Source organism: Rhinolophus sinicus, chromosome 17 (assembly GCF_057876585.1).
Source record: "Rhinolophus sinicus isolate RSI-liver-muscle chromosome 17, RSI-T2T, whole genome shotgun sequence".
NCBI classification, from domain to species: Eukaryota; Metazoa; Chordata; class Mammalia; order Chiroptera; family Rhinolophidae; genus Rhinolophus; species Rhinolophus sinicus.
Genome location: NC_142517.1, coordinates 5103770 through 5127376, shown reverse-complemented (window position 1 = coordinate 5127376; position 23607 = coordinate 5103770). Strand labels below are relative to the sequence as shown.

At 37.6% G+C, this 23607-nt stretch overlaps 1 protein-coding gene across 3 annotated transcripts in view; it reads left to right on the top strand.

Annotated features, from left to right (window-relative positions):
- Window positions 1-23607, top strand: part of SH3BGR (SH3 domain binding glutamate rich protein) — a 49039-nt gene that overhangs the window by 13349 nt on the left and 12083 nt on the right. For all 3 annotated transcript variants that reach the window (XM_019716697.3, XM_088794585.1, XM_088794584.1), the window contains exons 3-5: window positions 5107-5187; window positions 21778-21852; window positions 22472-22564. In XM_019716697.3, coding sequence (XP_019572256.3) covers window positions 5107-5187; window positions 21778-21852; window positions 22472-22564 — 249 coding nt within the window. The remainder of the gene's footprint in view (window positions 1-5106; window positions 5188-21777; window positions 21853-22471; window positions 22565-23607) is intronic.

The following is a 23607-nucleotide window of genomic DNA, read 5'->3' as shown; positions in this document are numbered from 1 at the left end:
AAGATTTGTCATATTGAAGGAAACTATCAACAAAATGAAAAGTTAACCTACTGAATGAGAGAAGACACTTGTAAATGATGCATCCAATGAGGAGTTAATATCCAAGAGTTGTTTATATAGCACAGAAGAGACTGATCTTTTGTTGGTTATATGTATTGCGGACCTTTTCTCAGTTCATGACTTGTCTTTTTACTCTTCTCTACCCTGAAATCGTAAAGATATTCTCCTATATTGTTTTCTAAAATTTTTGTAATTTTGACTTCACATTTACTTCTTTAATGGACCTAAAATTAGTTTTTTTTTTTTTTTCCAGTGCATGGTGTGAGGCAGCATCACAATTTCAAGTTTTAAAAATAACCAATTATTTCATCCAGTTGTCTCATCCGCATTTATTAAAAAGGCCATCCTTTCTCTACCTACCTGAAAGACCAGCTCTGTCACACTCATTTATGTGTTGTGTGTGGGTCTCTATCTCGACACTGTGTACCTGGCTCTCTATTTATGCTACGATACCACAGTGTCTTTATGATCACAGCTTTATAAGGAGACTTGCTGAGCTTCTCTTTCTGCGTCTTCTTGTTATTCTTAGCCCTTTACTTTTTCATTTTGGATTATCTTGTTTAGTTCTACAAAAACCCCTGCTGGGATTTGATTGAAAAAGTACTGGATCTATAGATCAGCTTGGGAAGAATTGGCATCTTTCAAGTACTCTTTTATGAAGATGTCCAACCCAAGGATATGATCTATAGCATCATTTATTTAGGATTTCTGTAGTATTTAAATTTTCTCCACACATATATATCTTGTTAGATTTTTTTGGAGGTACTTCATATTTTCATGCTATCTTTTTTTTCAAATTATATTTTCTTCCTGATTGTTGCTAATATAGAAATAACATTTAATATTGATATTTGTATCCAGCAATCTTGCTTATTAATTAAAATAATTTATCTGTAGATAATTTGGGGATACATATGTATATACATGTGTGTATATATATCTACATATATATATATAATGTGTATATATATAATATATATGAAAATTTATTAAGGACAGTTTTGTTTCTTCCTTTATAATGCCTGTCTTTTCTGACTTACTGCCCTGGTGAGGGCTTTTAGAACATATTGAACAGAAATGCTGGTAATAGGCATCCTTGTCTTGTTTCTCATCTTAAACATAAAGTTTTCAATATTTTCCTATTTGGTCCGATATTTGCTACAGTTTTGTGTAGCTTCCCTTTATAAGGTTAGTTTCCTTGTTTGCTAAAACATTAAAAAATATGAATATTTTATTTTATTGAAAAATTTTTTCTGTACCTGTTAAGGTAAAGTTCTGCTTCTTTAACCTGTGAACAAGTAAATTATTTAAATATTTTCCTAGTATTAAATTACTATTTTGTTTTTGGGAAAACCCAATGAGTTGCATTGTATTAACTTTTTATATGTTGCTGGGCTTGGCCTGCTAATATTTCTTTAGGATTCTTACGTATGTGCGTGAAAGAGAGCGAATGAGATCATATTGTCCTTTTCTAGTTTCGGTATCCAGAGTAGGTTGACTGGCCTTGTTAAATCAGTTGGGGGAATAGTCCCTCTTTTTCTGTTTTTTCCTATGCCATTTATCAATTATTACCTCTTGGCTCCCAACCCAACTGTTATTACCTAAAGGAGTTCGATCTTTAAGCAGGGAGCTCAGTGTCAAGCTTTGTCGGCAGAGCATGCAGGAGGAGCATTGTAGGAGAAAGGGACTTGTCTTCCTGGTTCTCATGAATGCTCGCTCGCACGCACGTGTGTGTGCATGTGTGTGCATGTATGTGCGCGCGTGTTAGATATCCAGTGGTGTTTTACCTCCTTCACATGTCCAGACCATAAAGCCCCTCATTGAGATTGCAACCTTAGCCCTAGCCTGGGACAGTGCACACACCAGGCCAGCCACCTGGTGTACTAGCCCCAGCCTTGGCCCACCGGCACCCAGAAGAGTGTTTCCAGCTTGCCCAGTGTCTTAGGACCAGCTCTGACAAGGCACCCGGAGAAATTCTCCACCACCCATGGACTGCAGCTACACCTATTCTGTGATGCTTGAACCCTAGACTTGGGGCAGGGTCCCTGCACTTCTAAACCTGTTCCTTCCTTAGGCACGCTCTTCCAGGACTAGAGTCTTCTGTAGTGTTCTCTCTATGCCTTTATAGTTACTTCTCTGTTACAGCTAATAATTCTTTACAGGAAATGTTTCGTGTTCAAATAACTGTATGACTTCTATCTCTTAATTAGACCCTAACTGATACAGCCTGGAAGAGTTTGTGTGGAATTGGAATGATCCCTTCCTAGGAAGTGTGCTGGAATTCACCTGTGAAACTCCCTGGGCTTGGTCTGGGAGTTTCACTGATGACCCAATTTATTTAATGAATGGAATTTATAATAAAGGACTATTGAGGCTTTCTAGTTCTTTTTATCGTTTGGTTTTGAGAGGATGTACAAAACTTGTATTTACAGAAATGGCACAGCAGTTGATGCACAGGCTCACTTCATTCACAGTATTTTCCTTGTTATGTCTAAAACACTTATGAGCCATATATGATTTTTTGGACCCATGCAGTGGGATTATGGATGTATTTGGAGTTTCTGCTATTATTTTATGTTCTTTTTTTAATATTCCCACTTTTGCAGTTACTTTTTTCACCATTTCTCAACTTTATTTTATTGACTAAAGTTTTGTTTTCTGGTTTTATTTACCTCTTTACTTGATAGAAGTTATCTGTTCTCTTAGTGGTTGCTTTAGTTATTTTAACAGGCATACTTGATTTAAATTTGGTAGAGATAATCGATGTCTTTACTCTTGTCCCAAACATTAAAATAGCTTTTACTCACTTTAACTAAAATCACCCCCTCCCAGTTTACATGTATTTGGTTTATTCAATATGTTAGTTTGTTGGCCTTCTCCCACAAATTAGACATGTCTATTTATTGTTTTAGTCAACATTTGTTTAGATTAGATTTACTCACATAGTTATTAATGTCTTTATTCATGATTCCGTCTTGCATCTTAGGTAATCCACCTGGAACAATTTCCCTGCTGCCTAAATACACCTGATGAAAGTCTATTGGTGGTAAATTTTCTAATCTTTTGTTGGTTTAAAAAAGACATTTTCCAGACAAATGTCTTTCTTTCACTCTCATGTTTGAGAAATAGTTTCACTGGGTCTAAATTTCTGAGTTGATGATGATTTTTTCTAGGCTTGCTGAAATGATCATTTCACTTTATTCTCACTTCTGTGTTGCTAACTGGGAAGCCAGCTGTCAATCGAAGCCATTCTTTTGTGGGAAAACGGTCTCTCCCCCACGTCCTCTTTCATTCTCTCCTCCCTCCCTCCCCCGTCTTCTCCCTTGCTGCTTTTAATAATCTTTCTCTAGGATGTGTCTAACAGAGTTGTTTTAATTTATCCAGTTTAGGATTATTTACTGAGCTTTCTGAGTCTAAGAATTCATATCTTTTAACAAGTCGAGAAACCTATTAGCCATTATGTTTGAGTATGGCTTTCCGCCATTGTCTCTGTTAGCTTCTCCCGGAGCACCTATGTTTCTTAGACCTTCTCACTGTTTTTCCATGATAATATTTCTTCCTCATTTTCATCTTTTTTCTTTCTTTAGATAATTTCTTTAAAAAATTTTCCTGTTAGCTAATTTTCTCTTCTGATGTGTCTGATGAGCTATTTAATCCACAGATGTTGGATTTTACAGTTCAGTTATTACATTTTCATTTTTAGGAGTAGTTTTTGGTTCTTTTCCAAATTTGCTTGATTGTTTGCTCTAGTTTGTTCATTTCTTGTGTTTTCAAACTCCTCTTTCATTTCTTTAAATATATTAAATGTAAATATTTTATATTTTCTGCCTGATAATTCCGATATCTGATTCTGATATGTGATTCTGCTTTTTGTTATTTCTGCTGGTGTTCACTTATGGTATATTTTTATTTCCTTATCTATTTTTGACTCTGAACTGAAATAAAAGTTTTTTTTTTTTTTAAATAAAGTTTTTAAAACTTTATTTGTGGTTACTCATTGAGGCCTGGAATTTGTTTCTGCTAACATTTGAGGCAGCTTACAAAAAATGCATTCAATATAAGAGAATAAAATTAATCACTGAGAGAATTGAGGCGACAAGCAGGAAAACAATAAAGCTTTGGATAAGTTTAACTCACAGGAATGTGTAACGTGTTCTTCCCAATATAAGCAGCCTGTATTTGGTTTTAAGCTTTGTAACACCCAGAAGAGTAGGGTCGGCAGTAACACAACTGAATTGGTTTGAGTATTGTCCTGTTCGTATGAGGCCTGTTCCTGCATGAGCCTTTTTGTCACACTGTTGAAGTTACAACCCTGATGACAAAGATTGGCAGCAATAAAGTAGTCTGGGGGAAGGTCTTTTATGTGTTAATGATAAAAACATGAAACTCTCCTGAGCTTTTGACAACCCTACTGAAGAGTTGGTTCAGGGCTGGACACCCCTGGTGAAGGACTGACCCCTGGGTGGGTCCCGGAATGGGGGTGTGGAGCTTCACTGAGCTTCAGATTTCAATCGACTCCCAGGTTTCAGATCACAGTATTCCCCATTTTGCCCAAACAAGCTCCACTCTAAGCCCTCCATAATCTTGTGGCTCCTGGTACCAGAAGGGCCTGAGTTGGGTCTGGGCCCTTGGAAGCTACTATAATAACAGGAGAGAAATCTGTGTTGTTTTAGTCTCTGCTGATCAGGTCCAATTATAAGGAAACCAGCTGAAGATGTGAAACTCTTGGAGAAAACTTGACTTTATATATCTGGGTCTTGTCAGCAATTCCTGAGCGTGAACTGTGTGTGTGTGTGTGTGTGTGTGTGTGTGTATGTGAATTCTCATTGCACTGTAATAGGTACAATGAAAGTATGTAAAAACAAAAATAAAATTCATGGTTAGATTTCTGAACTTTTGGGATTAGTCATTCTTGGGAAAGCAAACTAGTGTAACCTTTTGTGTTAGCTACCAAACTAATGAATAATAATAATGAAATCAACTTAGGTAAATATAGTGGTTCACAAGACTGCAATGGGTTTGAACATTCTTTTTCTTTGCTTCAAGGATTTTGACTCTTTCTTCTCTGCAAAAGAAGAGAATATTATTTATTCATTCCTTGGTTTGGCTCCCCCTCCAGGCTCAAAGGTAAGCTTGAACACCTTATTGGGGCCTAATACAGGTCATAATAAATGAAATCAGCATGTAAGACTGTTTAATAAATTATGATATTTAAATTAACATGATTTGAACACACTCCTTATTTTGATGAAATGCATAGAGACAATGCAAGGTTTTTACTAAAACTTGTTCCAAAAATATGCTTTTCAAACTTCTGCTTCTTTACACTTATACAATAAAATTATGCAATAAAATAAATACAAATAAAAAAATAAAAGTTTTATAATACCTAAGTTAAGAAATATCATTGTCTTCAATAACTTTAAGTGTGCTAATTAAATATGTAAAAACATGAGTTCCGAGGTTGTGTTTATGAAATTATTTTGTTATGAATTGACTTCTTATATAGGTTAATTTTATAGTAATATATCCCTATTTTAATTCTTTTTATTTAAAATGAATTAAACTTTGCTTTTTTAGTCTGATAAAGAGGGAAAAAGTAAGAGCTAGACTCAAGAGCAAGATAAATTTTGTCAGATTTCTTCCCTCTGGTGTTTTTTCATCTTTGATTATATATACAGTGGTACCTTGGTTTTCAAACGTCTTCGTTGATGAACATTTTGGTTTATGAACACCGTAAACCCGGAAGTAAATGCTTTGGTTTTCGAACACAACTCAGAAGTCGAACATGCCACACGGCTTCCGCTGAGTGCAAGATCCTGAGGCTTAGCGGTCGGCTGTTTTCGAATGTTTCAGAACTCGTGGATTAGGTTCGAAAACCGAGGTACCACTGTAATTGTGTCAATTAAATAAAGAATTATGCTAATCCAGCTAATACCCTGACTTTGTCTAATGGTGATCACCTGGGTTCACTCTATGCCATGGCCACTGCATTCCTTGCTTCTACCAAGAATCTTATTCAGGACTCTCTGTAGATACAAGACAAGTACGCATTTGTTGAATTCATTTGATTCTTATTTAACTTGTTTGTTGTACCCAGTTTCGTTTCAAAAGAGATTTGTGATGACTGAGCCCAAATTAATTCCTGTACGGGAGGAACAACTCAAAATCCTACCGTGTAGAGATGGGCTAGTCTCAGAGGCATGTGAGTGTGCTGTCTTGCATATATGTGTGTCAGCAGTTATCAGGTAGTGACACTGAGGTGTCTTCATGCTTAGACGAACACATGCAGGCCTAGCGCTAATGCCTTCCTCAAATGAGAACATGTAGATCGCACAGTGTGTTAAGGGTTCTGTAGAAGGAAAACACCTTCCCTTTTAATGATATACCTTTCTGGCTTTGGTCAATTTAAATACAAGATAGTTCATATACTTTATTAACAGTTTAGAAAAGTGCTAAAGTCTACTGCATGCAATTTAATCTTTTTAATTTGGTATTGGAGTGTGGTATAGGAGTTTGATTTGGTAAAGGAGTTTAACTGGTCATGTTTGTTTAGTTATTGCATTTAAGAGATGGTGGCTTAGTGTTAAGCTTCATTTCTTGGTGAGAACACTCAAGGCACTTGTGTCTTGAAGACGGGAAGGAAAGGTGGAGGGAAGAGTGTTTCAGGTAAAGGGAAGAGAAAGTGTAGAGGCCCTGAAGCAGGAAAGAGCTTGGAGAGTTCTAAGACTTTCCATGAGACCTGCATTGCTGGCCTGAGAGGAAGTGGCGCCACGGGACGTGGGGGCAGAAGGCGGGCAGCCCACGGGCCATAGCAGTTCTCTGCACTCTATCTTAGGTACAGTGGAGACAGTGTAAGGGTTTTAAGCAGAGGAGTAAAGTAATCTGATTTCCTTCTTTAAAACTCATTTTGGGGGCGACCAGTTAGCTCAGTTGGTTAGAGTGCGATGCTCATAACATCAGGGTTGCCGGTTCGATCCCCACCTGGGTCACTGTGAGCTGCGCCCTCCACAACTAGATTGAAACAAATACTTGACTTGGAGCTGATGGGTCCTGTAAAAACACACTTAAAATAAATAGAAGTAAAAAAAAAAAAAAAGAATAACTACTTAAAAAAACCCCAAAACTCAGTTTGGCTACTGTGGGATGAATGGATTAAAGAAGTGCAAACTATGATAATAATACAGATGAGATGTCATGGTGGCTTGAACCAGGATGGTGGGGATAGAAGTGTAAGAAGTGGGAGATTTTGGGGTCTATTTTGGAGGAAGAATTGATAAGACTTGCTGATGGATTGAAAGTGAGGGTGAGGATGGAATGAATGATTATTTCTAGCTATTGGGTGTAGACATTGGCTCTAATGGGGCATGATGTTTACAGGGGGCAGTAAGTTTTAATGAGACCTCTAAATGAAGAAGTGAGGTAGGCAATGGCAGACTAATCTGTGTCTCACTGAGGTCTGGTTGAAGCTGCATACGTGGAAGCCACCAGTGAGAAGTTGTGGGAAGTAGTGAGATGACATCCTGACAGAGGGTCGATAGCAAGGGGGCCGGCTGGGGCGTGCTCCAAGGTTAAAGCTGGAGAGAGGACAGGGAGAGGCCAGCCGAGGAGGCTAAGACAGAGAGTCTGCGAGCGGGTGGAGAACAGGAGTGTGAGCTGCTGAAGCAGCTCAGGGGGAGCATTTTTCACAGAAGAGGGTGAGGTCAGTTGTGCCCAGTGCTGCGAAGACATTGAGTCAGGTGAGGACAAGAAAGTGACCACTGGCTTGGACAACATGGCGGTCATGGTGGCCATGACAAAAGTAGTTTCTGAGGAGTGGTGGACCCAGAAGACAGGTGGCAGTGGTCCAAGGAGAACGCGTGGTGAGAGGCAGGGATTTTGCACCGTTAGTGACCTCCGGGGGATTTCCCATGAAGAGAAGGAGATGTCAGGCATCATTGTTTTAAAAAGTGCCTCTCTGTTTATTCTCCACCACTGGAAATTTGGGCCGAGGCCCTTCACTCCCTGCTTGCTGCCAGCAGTCCCTTATCTTTCTTGCTCTTCCCCACTTTCTAGACCATTCTCCCATCTTTTTTCTTAACCCCAGTCCTCGCTCAGTGGACATCTCCCTCATTCTTACTACTTCTCAATCACCTCTTTATAGACAGACCTCAGACCACAGGGTGGGAGGAGGGGAAGTCTGGTTTTTACAAGCAAAGGCCCAGTAGGGGTTTTCTAAACAGAAGGGATTTTTCTAGCCCTGATGAATAGTAATCTGGCAAAGCTTTGAAATTGGAGGTTTTCTTTAAACTTTCAGAGGTCAAATTCTTAGACAGAGCCACCTTCCCCACCGAGAGTCACAATAAACAGAAGGGGGAGAGGGCAGTAAAACGATGTGTTTTCTTCCTATTCACAGCAAGTCCCAGAAATCATGTTTTCTTCATTTCTTCCCTTTGTAATGTTCTTTATCATTATTATTTTTTTCATTCGTTTTCTTGCAAGATTATGATTTTTTTCCATGTGGCTATAGTCTTCATAATGCTTATTTAAAACTGTGTCTAATACTGTATTAAATTGATGTAACGTAATTGACTTACTCGTTCCTTTATTTTTTAATTTCATATCATACACTTTTTTATGCTGTTACAGTCTCATGATAGTCATTTAAATATTTCATATAATATTCTATCATGTTGGTGTGCCATCGTTTTCTTCATTGTGCTTATGTTTTTGAACATTTGCTTGCTCACAATTTTTGATTATACATAACTCTGCAGTGATTGTCGCCATGAAATAGCATTCTTTCTTTTAGAGTTTCCTTAGGATGCATTCCCAGTAGTGCTTTTAGTGAGACAGATAAAGGTGCATGAGTATTTTATGGGCTTAGCATGTGACCCCAGAGTACTCCCTGACAGGTTATAACATTTATCCGGCAGCACCGGCTTCATTGAACCAGCGGTGAGCATGTTTAATCTCCTTCATTTTAGGACCATTAGATTCTATTTAAACAATTTGTTTCTGATTTTATTCTGCTATGAAGAGGGTATGTAGTGTGATGAGTTTCTATTTTAAAGATGCATTGGGTGCATGTTTGTAACCCAATGTGTATTTTCATTTCTTTATGGAAAGATTGTTTTTTGAATCCTAAAAATTTATTTTTTTAAATCAAATTAATATATGTATAATATTGTAAAGGTCAAATAGTGCTACAAAGATTATTATAAAAAACGCTAGGCCCTGTCCCAAACCCTGTATTTTTGACCTTTCTTTAACAGTTTGTTCAGGTGCAGAATTGCAGGTTGAACATAATTTCACCTCGGAATTGTGTAGGTGCTGGCTCCTCCATGTTCTTTCTAGTTTCCAGAGTTGCTTTTGAAAGGCCTGATGCCAGCCTGTCTCCTGATCCGGTATTTGTGCGTGTTTTTGTGTTTTTCATTTCTGGGGATTTTAAGATCCTCTTTTCTATTTTGAAGTTCTTTGATGAGGTGCTTGGAGGAGATCGTTTCATCATTATTTGTGCTGGTCCCTTGCTGGACCCTCTTAATTTGGAAAGTCATGCCCCTCAGTTCTGGAAAATGTTGGGGGTACTGCTTATGTCGTAATTTATTTCCCTTTAGTTTCCATTTTCTTTTCTTTCTTTTTTTTTGAATTCCTCTTATTTGAATGTTGGAACTTCTGGACTAGTTCTCCAATTTTCTTATCTCGTCTCTCTCATTTTCACATTTTTGTCATTTTTCTACTTTCTGGAATATTTCTTCAATTTCCTATATTATATTCCTTCTATTATTTTTTCTCCCATTTGTCCTATCATGTTTTTACTTCTCAAAAGCTCTTTTTTTTCTTTCTTCAGGTATTCCTTTGTTAAATAGCTCCCTGTTCTTATTATACAGGTTCATTATTTTTCTGAACTCAGAGTTTATTAAACATAGGTTTTTTTCACACGTCTTTTCCAAGTCTCTGCATTCTCTGTTTCTCTGAGTGCCCTTTTTTTCCTATTCACTTATTTATTTATTTATTTATTTATTTATTTATTTATTTGTTTATTTAATGTAAGATGTTTTTCTCAAATGTCTGGTGACCCTTGACTGCTCATATTTAAGAACAAGGTACTAAAAAGTTGAATGCAAGTCCTATGTCTAACATTCTGTGTGGTAGGCTTCAAGATGAGCCATTGGCTTTTTGTTAGGGATCCTGGACTGTGGGCTTTTTCTATTGGTTTGGGTGAGAGGAATCCTCCACCTCCTAGGGTGGTAGTAGTGATTGTGGTGGTGGTGGTGGTGGTGGTAGTGGTGGTGGTGGTGGTGGTGGTGGTGATGGTGGTGGTGGTGGTGGTGGAGGTGGTGGTGGTGGTGATGGTGGTGGTGGTGGTGGTGGAGGTGGTGGTAGTAGTGATGGTGGTGATGGTGGTAGTAAGTGGCGAGTAAGTCTGACTGCCAGTGTTCAGGAAGCAAGTGGGGAAGGGGGATAGGAGGGCCTTCCCTTTCAAGATATGGACTTCTCATGTAGACCCCTTGTCCTTGGTATGGTTCCCCACCTCAGCTGGCCTCATGCCTAGGATGTTAGAGTCCCTCTGGTTTAACTTCTGCAGAGACTAAACCTGCTAATTTAGGAGAGGGCAGTCATTAAAGAGAAACTATGAGCTCACTTTGTTTCTCTCCCCGTCCCTCTCTCCTTCCTTGGGTTCCACCAACATCATGGATTTTTTTTTAAAACTATATATAAAACTACATGTTTATCTTCATAAGCAAAACATGTGTTGTTTTGTATTTTTAATGCCAAATTGGTATCATGTTTTTTGGAATGTTCTGCAACTTGCTTTTTTTAAAAAAACAATATTGTTTTGAGGTTTATCCATACTAATATCTGTAAATTGGTTTTAGCTTCTACTATGCTTCATCTTATCCCATTTTAAAAATATTGAATCTCAGCCTTTAGAGCCTGCCCTGATTTGTGATTCGGTACTATCATATTGCATGAAATTCTCGTTAACTTAGTGGAAGAAAGGGATGGCTATGGAATTATGAAAACTGACCTAGAACCCTGAGAGCCCATCCAATCCAGATTCTTTTCTTCCCAGAAGAAAAACTCAAAACCCAAGGAGCTGAGGTGATTTGCTCAAAGGTACTCCACCAATTAGCAGCACAGACCATGCTAGAACCTTTGGTGTATCAGTGTTGCTTGGGTTTATAGGTGTTTATGTGTGTACATACAGGGAAAGTCCTTCAAGTATCCTTTGGGAAGACAGGCACTTGATGATTTATGAAAATGATATGATTTGTCACAGTGTCATTTTGTAGTAAACAACATTGTGGAGAAGTCAGCAAGGAAATTAATCTTGCTAAAGCTAAAAATAGATACTCTTGACAACTATGTAGACATGTTTGCTTATAAAATGATATTAAGCATCATAGGCAGCATTATTGCTGTTAGAAAAATTTTCTTGTATTAAGCAGGCTGTACCAGACCAAATGCTAGGCCAGTGTTTCCAAGAGGGCTGTGTACGTATGCATTGTCTCCGTAAAGTCCACCTCTGTTCTTTACGAGCATCTGGTCGCGTCTGATTAAAGGAGCACCATTCTTAATGCCACACTGCAGGCGTGGCCTTGCTTGCACAAGTAGGTTGTAAGTATGCCCTGGTAACAAGGAACACAGATTCTAATTGAACCTTGGCAAATAACTACATCGCCTTAAAACAAAAATATTCATTTCTGTAAGAATTTTTGAATTTTGGAGGGTTTGGGCAGAAAACATTATTTACAAACATTTCATTTCAACTTACAAAAGCAGAGTCTTGGGGCCAGCCCGGTGGCTCAGGCGGTTAGAGCTCCATGCTCCTAACTCCGAAGGCTGCCGGTTCGATTCCCACATGGGCCAGTGGGCTCTCCACCACAAGGTTGCCAGTTCGATTCCTTGACTCCTGCAAGGGATGGTGGGCAGCGCCCCCTGCAACCAAAATTGAACACGGCACCTTGAGCTGAGCTGCCGCTGAGCTCCCAGATGGCTCGGTTGGTTGGAACGGTCCTCTCAACCACAAGGTTGCCGGTTCGATTCCTCGACTCCTGCAAGGGATGGTGGGCAGCGCCCCCTGCAACCAAAATTGAACACAGCACCTTGAGCTGAGCTGCTGCTGAGTTCCCAGATGGCTCAGTTGGTTGGAGTCCATCCTCTTAACCACAAGGTTGCCAGTTCGACTGCTGCAAGGGATGGTGTGCTGCGCCCCCTGCAACTAGCAACAGGCAAGTGGACCGGGAGCTGAGCTGCGCCCTCCACAACTAAGACTGAAAGGACAACAACTTGAAGCTGAACGGCACCCTCCACAACTAAGATTGAAAGGACAACAACTTGACTTGGAAAAAAGTCCTGAAAGTACACACTGTTCCCCAATAAAGTCCTGTACCCCTTCCCCAATAATAATAATAAAAAAAGCAGACTCTTCAACATTGTTATGATTTGTAAAAAGCTTAAAAGGAAAGACAGAGGGCTTCCTTACATATCCGGATTATAGAACATTAAAATCATATCAACAGTATTCCAAACAAAAACTACTGTCACCCCTCATTGATTCATTCAGGCCTATGTAATTAATTATTATTCCACTGGGTCTGGGCTTAGTAGTCTCATGAATCCATCTGCTCTTCAACTATAGTTCTGTGACTTAGTCTACTGGTATGGTCTTAAAGTTCTTTGAGTGATGCCATCAGGAATCCATACCCCAAAGTACATGGCATATAATCCTTTTGTATGGACTCTGAGCAGTTATTCTGTGTGGAAGAAGAACCATTCTGACCTGTAGCTGATTGCAAAAAGCCCTCGGGGAAGCATCAAAGTGAAATAAGCTAAAAAAAAAAAATCCTTGGATGACAAAGGACCTAAAATGACTGTGGTTAATATATTACTGATAATTTTCAGATGTGAAAGGCTTGATGAGAATTTTAACAAGAATACTGAACCTGACAAGAAAACTTGGTTGTTTGTGTGGCACGAAAAACAAAATAATAGTCAATCCAAGAAAGTTTTAAACAAAATACCTGTAAATGTAGTCACAAGGAATATTTTCAAAGGAGACAACAAACATTATATCTTATTTTTAAGAATGGATGAATAGAGTAAAAATCTCGATATAACGTAATTATCCAGAGACACACTATACTGCAAATATACCGAGCATATACACCATGCAATATACTAGAAATGCCAAGCATGTTCTTAACCATGTATGGTAGGAATATATCAAGAACATCAAGTAATGAGATTCAGTAGGTCTGGAGTAGATACTAAACATCTCTATATTAATAAAACTATATGAGGAGGTGGTGGGAATTCTCAATTGAGAACTACTGTCCTAGAAGATGTTAGATTGAAATGAAAGAAGTGAAGATATGACCAAGTTAATATTTAAAGCAAATAACTGGAATCATGATTGACAACCTGTACCATCATTGTCACATATCAGGCAAAGATGCACTAGGGTCAGTGTCTGTTATACATTATTTTAGTTAGGGTAATATTGTCAAGATGTCAATGGGACATTTCCAGTTATATCTGTAATGACATCTCCCTAACTGGTAGAGATAAGTACAGTCATACCAATGTTAGGAGCACTACATTTACAAAATGCTGTTGGGGTTGACTGTTCAGTGTTAGAATTTGTACATCCCAGGAGTGCTGTCCTTGTGGGAGCCCCCTCAGGAAGTTCTGACAGCCCAACACCAATACTAACATAGCCCAAAAGAGGTTTCAAATCTCTCTGTTGGAGTCATGGTGGCATCTTCTAAAGGAAGATGGATTCTCTCTGAGGACACATCCAAGTCTAATGAATAAGATACAGATAATATATCCGGCTAATGCAATTTTTGGCCAAAAATGATGTGTGATTAAAAGTTTTGATACTCATTTTCTGACATGATTAGCGGACTCCCGTTGAAAGCAATTTTGAGTAATGGCAAAACTATTTCAAGAAGTGCAGCATTTTCCAGGAGCTGAAGGAGGAAGACCAAACTAAACAGATGACTCAGGTGCCTTCACATGAAGGAGCGTGAAAGGAAGAAGCAGAGGGAGCCTTGGAGAAACGTTTGATGAAAATGTAAAAGACATGAATTTTGGGCAGAACAGACAGTCTGGAATTTCCTAATTTAAAACTGTGAGATGAGCAACAGAGAGAATGGGCACCATTGAGGACCACATTGTGGTTCAAGAGGATCAACAGGGAAATACATAGAACAGGAAGTAAAACCCAGAGAAAGGGAAATCATGAGGGAAAGCCAAGAGTCTGGAGGTCGGACACAGGAGGCCTAATATGGGAGTAACAGGAGGTCCAGAAAGAACAAAAGACCAGATAGGAGAGAACTAATAAAGAGCTACTGGGGCCCTTCCAGGTGAAGACAAAGCGGCAGCCTCCCCAGCCTCTGCCTCCAGCCCCTTGTCTCATGCCTGTGCAGGAAAACCGGGGAGGGTGCCGTCTGAGGACCAGAAACTGGAAGAATCCCTGAAAGATGGAAAGCAAAAAGGATTGATCTGAAGAAGGAAACCAAGGCCCCGGACCTGCGAAAGGAGGGAGTGGGAGTGGCTCCAAGCGTCCCCACACCCAGGTGCTGTCTTCCTCCTGTAGGAGGGGGCCCTGGTTTGATTTGGAGCAGCCGGGCAGGGGGAACCTTCTCACCCACGTCCATCTGTCCTTAGTCCCGGCAGTGGGCAGGAGTCGGCGGAGGTGCCTGTCCCTGGGCAGAGCAGTGAGCGTGAGCTGAGGGGGTGGGGAGGCCCCAGGGAACTGCTCTTCCCCAGAGGAGCAAGAAGGAAGGTAGACACTGGCAGTCAGCCTCAACCCTGGATATACATAGAATCACCTGGGGAGCTGTTAAAACTGTAAAACGGAAGGGCTGCATCTAAGATCAATAAAGCCGTAATCTCTGGGGTAGGGGGAGCTTCCCAGTGAATTTTATTGACATGCGGCTAATGTTGAGAACCACTTTAAACAGGAAAACAATGTAATAATAGTGAAATCAAGAATTTTAAACTATCTCAGAAAAATCCAGGAGCTGTGGAAGACGATATGTGAAAAAGGACATAAGTGAGAATATCCATTACGAGGATACTATGTATCCTTGGTGGGGGATTTGGAGAAAGTAAGGGAAATACAGATGTTCTGAAGGTCTCAGTTAAGGGAAGGCGGGTAAACCATTTTGATGGGGGAGGATATGTATTATGTAATTGTGACATATTGATAGAGTGAATAGGAAGGCAACAGTAGTAGAACAGAAAAGCATTTCAGAACCTTTCCATCAACAACAGGACAGGGGGCAGAGCTGAGGGAAACAGAATGAAGAGACATGTAAGCCAGCAAATGTAAGGAAAGGAAAAGCATGAAAGAAGATGGACAAGCTATAAAGAATTAATATGGTAGAAGGAATTGAACTAACTATATCAGCTATTCTAATAAATTTGGAAAGGCTGAAATTTCCTAGCCAAAAAGAAAGAAAAAAGGAAAAAGGAAAAAAGAGAAAAAAGACAAAGTCACTTTGGATTCTGTTTTTTATTTTTTATTTTTGCCGTCTATTCCAAGATGCTTTATTTTTCAATTACAGTTGACATTCAATACTACTTTAGTTTCAGGTGTACAGCATAGTGGTTAGACATCCATATAACCCATGAAGCGATAGGTCTAGTACCCACCTGACACCATGCACAGTTATTACAATATTATTGACTATATTGCCTATGCTGTACTTTACATCCTCATGACTATTTTGTAACTGCCATAAGAAAAGATGGAATAGTGCCATTTGCGACAACATGGATGGATCTTGAGATTATTATGCTAAACGAAATAAGCCAGACAGAAAAAATAGAGAACCATATGATTTCACTGATATGTGGTATATACAACTGAAAACAACTAAAGAACAAGAAAAAGAAATGAAGAAACAAAACTCATAGACACAGACAATAGTTTAGTGGTTACCAGAGGATACGGGGGAAGAAGGGTGGTAAGTGAGGGTAAAGGGGATCAAATATATGGTGATGGAAAGACAACTGACTCTGGGTGGTGAACACACTTTAGATTCTTGATGAGAGGTGTGAAGACATGACCAACTATCTGAACTATCTGTTCCTCCCTTTAATCGTGACAATTTATGGTTCATATATCTTTAAAACTCTGTTATTAGGCACATTCATATTTGTGAGTGTATGGCTTCCTAATAGATTAACCGTTTTATCATTATCAAGTGTTTCTTTTTTATTTCTGGTAATACTCTTTATATCTGTATGTTATGATATTAACAAAGCTGCACCAGACTTCTTTATGCTTACTGTTGGCATGGCATGTCTTTTTTCTTTCATTTACTTTCAAGCTATCTGTATCTTTATTTTTATAGTGTGTCTGTTGTAGACAACATAGAATTGGGTCTTGTGCATTTTTATTCATTCTGACAGTCTCCATCGTTTGGACAGTTTAGTCCATTAACATTTAAGTAGTTGTTGACTTGCTTGTGTTTAGAGCTACCATTTTATTATTTGTTTTCTATTTGTCCCCTTTCCATTTATTCCTCTGTTCTATGCTCTTTTGCTATCTTTTGGGTTACTTGGATGCATTTTAGAATTCCCTTTTAATTTACCTATTGGCTTTTTAGTTGTACCTCTTTGCTGCAGTGATTGTAGTATGTATTCTTAATATTTCGTAGTCTGTGTACTTTCTATTATAACACTTTATAATATGTAGAAATATTGCAATCATATATGTCCATTTACTGTCCCCCATTCTTTATGCTATATATATCATATATATCACATTCATATATAGCTTCAACTCAACTATATAATCAACAGATCTATGGATTTTAAAGACAGTAGGAGGAAAAATAACCTTTTATATTTACCCAAGACATTTAATTTTTTTCTTTCAGCACTTTAAATATGTTTTTTCCTTCTGTCTTCTGATCTCCATAGCTTCTGATGAGACATGAAGATTATTTGAATCCTTGTTTCCTGTATGTAATAGGTCATTTTTCTCTGGCTGCTTTGAAGATTTTCTCTTTAGCTTTGGTTTTCAGCCACTTCATTATGATGGGCCTAGGCATGGTTTTCTTTATATTTATCCTTATTGGGGCTTGTTGAGATGCTGGAATCTGTAAATACATGTTTTTAAGCAAGTTTAGGAAATTTTCAAATGTTATTTCTGCCACATTTTCTTATCATCTCTATTTTGGGTCCTCTAATTACATACATGATAAACCTTTTGGTATTATTCCATATTTCCCTGAAGCTTTCTTCAGTTTTTAAAAGTCTTGTTTGTCTCTGGTCCTCAAATTAGATAATTAGATGATTAGATGATTATTTGGATATACCACACTTTGTTTATCCATTCATCCATTGACAGCCATTGGATTGTTTCTACCTCTAGGCTATTGTGAATAATAATGATGAATGTACACTATGAATGTACGTAGGTGTGTGACTCATTCTCAGCTTTTAAGTGTCAACTCCCTCTTGAATCTTAATTGCTTTGGTTCATTCTCTTGTTTTTCCTTTTCTTATGTTTTTTTAAAAATTTTTATTTAAAAAAGTTTTATAAATAATTTATAGTCATTATCTTTTGGAGGGTTGGGTTCAACTAGAGCTATACTGGAATTGGAGTTTTCAGTGAGATTGGGTTTTAACAATGATCGAGCCGTAAGTTATTTATAAGAGCACAATAAAACAATCATTTAAAGAGAAATTGAAATAAGTGGATGAGAATATAACAGGCAATATATGCAAACAAAAAGAGAGCTGGAGTATCAGATAAAGAGGAATTCAAGACCAAAAGCATTAACTAGATAAAAGGGGTATTATGTAATAGAAAATGGTATCAGGCACTATTTTAAGCACATACACAAATGTAATCAAGAAACTTAATTTTACATACACACACACACACATGCACACACAGGAATAAGAATATACTAGATAGATATTAATAGAATATGTTCTTCTCTTGTACTTATTAAATGATTTCCAAAGCTATCACATACTTGGTCACAAAGGAGACCTTCATAAATTTCTAAAGGAATGATTTTACAGACCACATGCTTATCCCATGTATAGAATTACAATCTGAAAGGGAACTATCATAAAAACTTGAAAAACAAATATATACCATTTCAAATAACTCTATATCCAAGGGAATATAGAACTGATATTACGAATAATCAAATAATAAAAGATTATTTCATACCCTAACCCCAAATATACAGCAAAATCTCTGTTATACAGAACAAAATTGCTAACTTTGAATACTCTTATAATTAAAAAAGAAACGCAAAAAATTAGTAAAATATGTATTTGACTTAAAACATTAGGAAAAGGAAGACAATATAAAAAAGTAGGTAATTTAAACTAATAAGAGAAAAGCCAAAATGAGTTAAATACAAGAGAGAAAGTGTGTGTCTGTGTGCATGTGTGTGTATACATATATGTGTATATATAATTTATGTATAATTTGACTTTATATACTTTGAACAGACAAATGAAATAGATTAAACCCTTGATCAGTTGATATATTACTTAGGATACTTTCAGTTATAGCTAGATCAATTTCTGTTATGAATAGAGGGTAAAAGTCCAAATAAAATATTAGCAAATTATATCCAACAGTGAATTAAAGATAATACACCATAATCAAAGCAGAATTTATTCTATCAACATAATTCATTATCTGAACTGATTAATGGAGAATAACCATATGATAATATCCATAAATATCAAGAAGATATTTGATACAATTCATTAGACATTCCTAATTAAAAAAATAAGTTAAAATATAAATAGAAGAAAACTGATTAAATGTGATAAAAACAAATTATCAAAAGGCAACTGTAAGCATCATAACGAACCATGAAATATTAAAGCATTTCTATTAAAATTAGAAGCAAAATAGGGATGTCTGTCATCACCATATTATTAAACATTGTTTTAGAAGCTATAGTTGTTATAGTAATGTAAAGAAATGAAATACATTCCATGTATATATGATATATATGAAATTTAAAAATTATGTTTATTTGTATATGATGTAATTTTATGCTAATATGTATATGTATATATATCTTAATAAATGACAAAAACAACAACTTAGTTCAATGGGAAAATGATTTATAAATAGTTCAGACATAATTTGCCATCTATCTGGAAGAAAACAGTGCCCTACTTTATATTACAGGCTAAATTAAATTCCAGATGGATTACAGCTCTAGATGTTAATAAGTAATGAAAAATAATAGCACTACATTTCAGAGAATAGATGTTAGATAAATTTGTGTATATAAGAGGCTAAGAACTAAAAAAATATATATGCAACAAAATTTGTAGACTGGAAACAAGGTTTGTAACCTGACAAAGGGCTAATATTTCTATTATATAGTGAACCTCTAAAATTGGTAATAAAAGACAAACAACTCAAGTAAAAATGGGTAAAACATATGAAGGCAATTATCTGAACAGGAAATATAAGTGGCTAAAACTCACAAAAAACATGTCCTTACTTACTACTAATTAGGAAAATGTAAATGAAAACAAAAATGACACTGCATTTTCTCCCCAGTGGGTCGGCAAAGATTAAAAAGAGCAACCCTCTTCACTGGTCATAGATAAAGGAAAAGAGAACATATACATATTACCATGGGAATATACATTGCTACAATTATATTTTTTTTGAAGGAAATTTAATTTAAAAAGTCCACCATTTCATTGAGTTTAGTACAGTTTTGTTTGTAGAGGCACAAACATGTAAATGTTCTGAACAGCCATCAATTGGAGAATATTTGAATAAATTATTATATATTTAATATTAAGCAGATGTTAAAAAGAATGAGTTAGAACCATATGAATTAATCTGGACAAGTGTCCATGATATAGGAAGCTAAAAATTAGTTATGCATAGTGTGTTTCCTTTCTGTTTTAAAAAACCCAAAAATACAACAAAAATATTAATAACAATCAACCAGAAAAATAATAGCCTCTATGAATGTATTAGGATAGAGTTAGGTACATATCAAATTGTTAATATTGCTTATCATAGGAGGGTGGCACTGGAAGGGGTGTATATGGCTTAATTTGATCCCATGAGCTTGAATTGTCTTTGCAATAATTTTTTTTAAATTTTTCCCAGCTTAATTGAGATATAATTGACATATAACATATTTAAGGTCTACAACATTACTTGATATACGTACATATTGAAGTGATCACCACAGTAAACTTAGTTAACATCCATCCATTACCTCACATAGTTACAAATTATTTTTTCTTGTGATAAGAAAAATAATGTAATATTTGAAGACTGAGAACTGCTGGAAAAATCAAAGAGCATAAAGTAGGAGGTATAGACCTAGCCCTGCCCCTAACTTGCAATGTGACACATTCTGCCTTTATTTTCTTGTCTCTAAGGTGTGAGTGGAAGTCCCTGTCCTATTTACTGAGGTTATAGTGTTGTTGTGAAGATAAAACGAGGGATGAACACAAACATAATTTGAATAAATGATGTTAAAATGCAAGCTACTATCTTCAAGGAAATTCTCAAACTTTTTTTTTTTTTTTATATTCTTCTACTTTTAGTTCTTTGTTTAAATTGTACTTAAAAAAACCACATAACAAAATTTACCATCTTTACCATTTTTAAGTGTACAGTTCAGTAGTGTTAATATTCACAGTGGTGTGCAGTCAATATTTAAAACTTTTCATTATACGAAACTGAATCTCTCAACCCATAAAAAATCAACTTACCCATTTCTCCCTCCCCCAGCCTCTGGCAACCACCATTCTACTTTTTGTTTCTATAAAGTTGATAACTTAAGATGCCACATATAAGTAGAATTTTACAGTGTATGTCTATGAACATGGGTGTGCAGCTATCTCCAAGATCCTGCTTTCAGTTCTTTTGGATATATATCCAGAAGTGGGGTTGCTGTCTTCTGACACTTTTTATGTAATATATTACATTGATCTTCTGTGTAAGAGATTTGGTGAAAATGCAGTCAACAGAACCCCATCAGATAAAGAATGCAGTAGATGTGACTGACGTTTGTTCTTTTCTGTGTGTACACTTTCTTTGCGAGTCTTTGCAATCTTTTTTTTATTTTATTTGAATTTTTTTAGGGATGTCTTAATTCTTGTTAATGTATTTAAATGGTGCTGGGAAACTTGGACAGACACATGCAAAAAGATGAAGCTGGATCACCTCCTTACACCACATACAAAAATAAATTCAAAATGGCTTAAAGACTTAAATGTAAGATCTGAAATTGTGGGGAGCCATGGTTACAGATAACTCTGAGCCTTATAGAATGGCTCGGTTTATGCTTAACCTAAGGCATTGTCTCTGCCTGCACCTGGAGGGTGCTTGCAAGCTGCTAAGGAATGTGGTGGGAGCGGCCAGTTCCCGGACACAGAAGACTGATGGCTATTCAGGGTAATTGATAAGATAATTACTTTTGGGAGTTTCAGTGATTTTGTATCCTCTATGAAAAAGTTAAAATTTACATTTGTTAAGGTAATGCATGCTTTCTTTGTTAAGTTGCACGTACTCAAACTGCATATATTGGTGAAGAGAAATAAACTCGGGGCTTCAGCATCACTGAAGACCGGCCGCATCAGCATTTGTATGAGTGTCCTTTATCCATTCCCACTCCCCCATTTAGGTACTGATCGACTTGTGGCGGCTGGCCCGTCACATGAAATCAAACATTTTCAATTTGTATGATGCAGGTGACAAAGCCGCCTGAGGAAGAATCTTCCCTTCCCAATGGCGATGTAGTGGGAGAGGCACAGAGCACCACAGAGGTAAGAGTTGCTATCTCGAATCATCTTTCTGCACACCAGTTTCCTCAGAATGTCAACTTGGTACCGATCTCTCTATATCTGTGTCTGTATGTCTACCTTATCTATCATCTGTCTATCAACATATCTAGGCATCCATTATCTATCTATCTATCTATCTATCTATCTATCTATCTATCTATCTATCTATCTATCTATCAATCATCTATCTATCTATTTATCTATCTATCATCTATCTATCAATCATTTTTTTTAATCTCTAAAATTATAAAGCCTCCCTCCACATGAGCAACAGAAAACAAACACTGCCTAAATATTAAATCCTTAGGCTGTCTCTTCATGAGTTTTAAATGAGTGAATTGAAACTCCTCTTTCAGGAGTTTATTACTCTACCATGCACGTGGGTCAGATCTGTTGATTGACACCAAACAGCTCCAGTCAGCAACCTCGAGGGGTGGAAGTCCTATACTCGAGTAGCTAAGTGACCTAACAAATGGGAGGTCTGTGTTTGCTTTGTTTATATGTTGTCTATCCAAATAAGGAAACCACAGTACCTGTGGTCTGGTGTTTCCTTGGAAGCTTATCTCAGGTTAATGATACTGTGGGTTTCCTTTACACCCAGGGAACAGAGAAGGCTGAAGAAAGTGGAGAAAATGAGGCACAAAAAGAGGACAAGGAAGATGCAGGCAACCTCGCCGAATCCCAAGAGAAGAATGTGAGTGCTTTTGTTCCCTGTAGTTTCATTGATTCAGTTCTGTTCACCTAACATTTATGGAGCTCCAACCAGGTGCCAGGAAGACGCCTGGCACGCAGAGTGAGCGCAAAAATAAGGAGCTGAGAGGTTAGCCAGGAGGAAACAGGTAATTTTCATCTAATGTGTTGACTGCTGTGGTCGAGGTGTGTAGAGGAAGGATCCTGAACCAAGGCCTGGAGGGCACAGGCCAGACAAGACTTTAATAATTTGTTGTTGTGTTGCTAGGGTTAGGTTGCATTCATGTTCTTTATAAAACAAGGGAGCTTATTCCTTGGTTATGAGTATTGACTGATTCCCAGCGTACATTTACCATGTATATTTGTGAAAAGCCGAAAGGAGGCCGGGAAAGGAAACTGATCAGTTAAAATCCACTCAGCTGATCTGAGGCCTGTGATGGAATTCTAAAAGGGGTTCCAATTCAGGAGCCACAGGACAAAGGGTGGGGAGCATGTGAGGAGGGCAAGAAGACTGGTTCTAGAAGCACCAAGCTAAGATAATGCAGGACCAGATGGGTCACTTATTCCAGGAATTCTAGGAATGTGGCTGGGAAGCCAGGTAAGAGGGGAGGCCCAGGTGCAGAGGGAGCCTGATAGGGTGGGGTTGCCGGCGTTGGGCTGAGCCCCCCCGGGGAGAATTGCAGTGGGCTGCATTGGTCTAGTGGCAAAGACTTGGCTGAACCCACGCTGACGGTTTGCATTTTCACCTGTGTATTGATTCCAAGAGAAGTGTGCACAGCTTTGAAGATAGTTTGGACCTTCGTTCCCAGCACACGGGATGTGACTAGGGAAAGGCACCAAGGCTGACAACCACGTGTGAGACATGGGGGTTGGGAGCAGACAGCAATTTGTCTTTACCTTAAGGAATTTGAATTTGGGAGGGGCTCGGGCAGTAAATTCCTCATATTTGAAGAATGCTGTTTCAAAATGTTCATAATTTAAGACTTTTTAAAGTTTGGTTTTGAAGGAAGATGAAATCTTTTATCTTGACCTAGAAATTAAATGGGG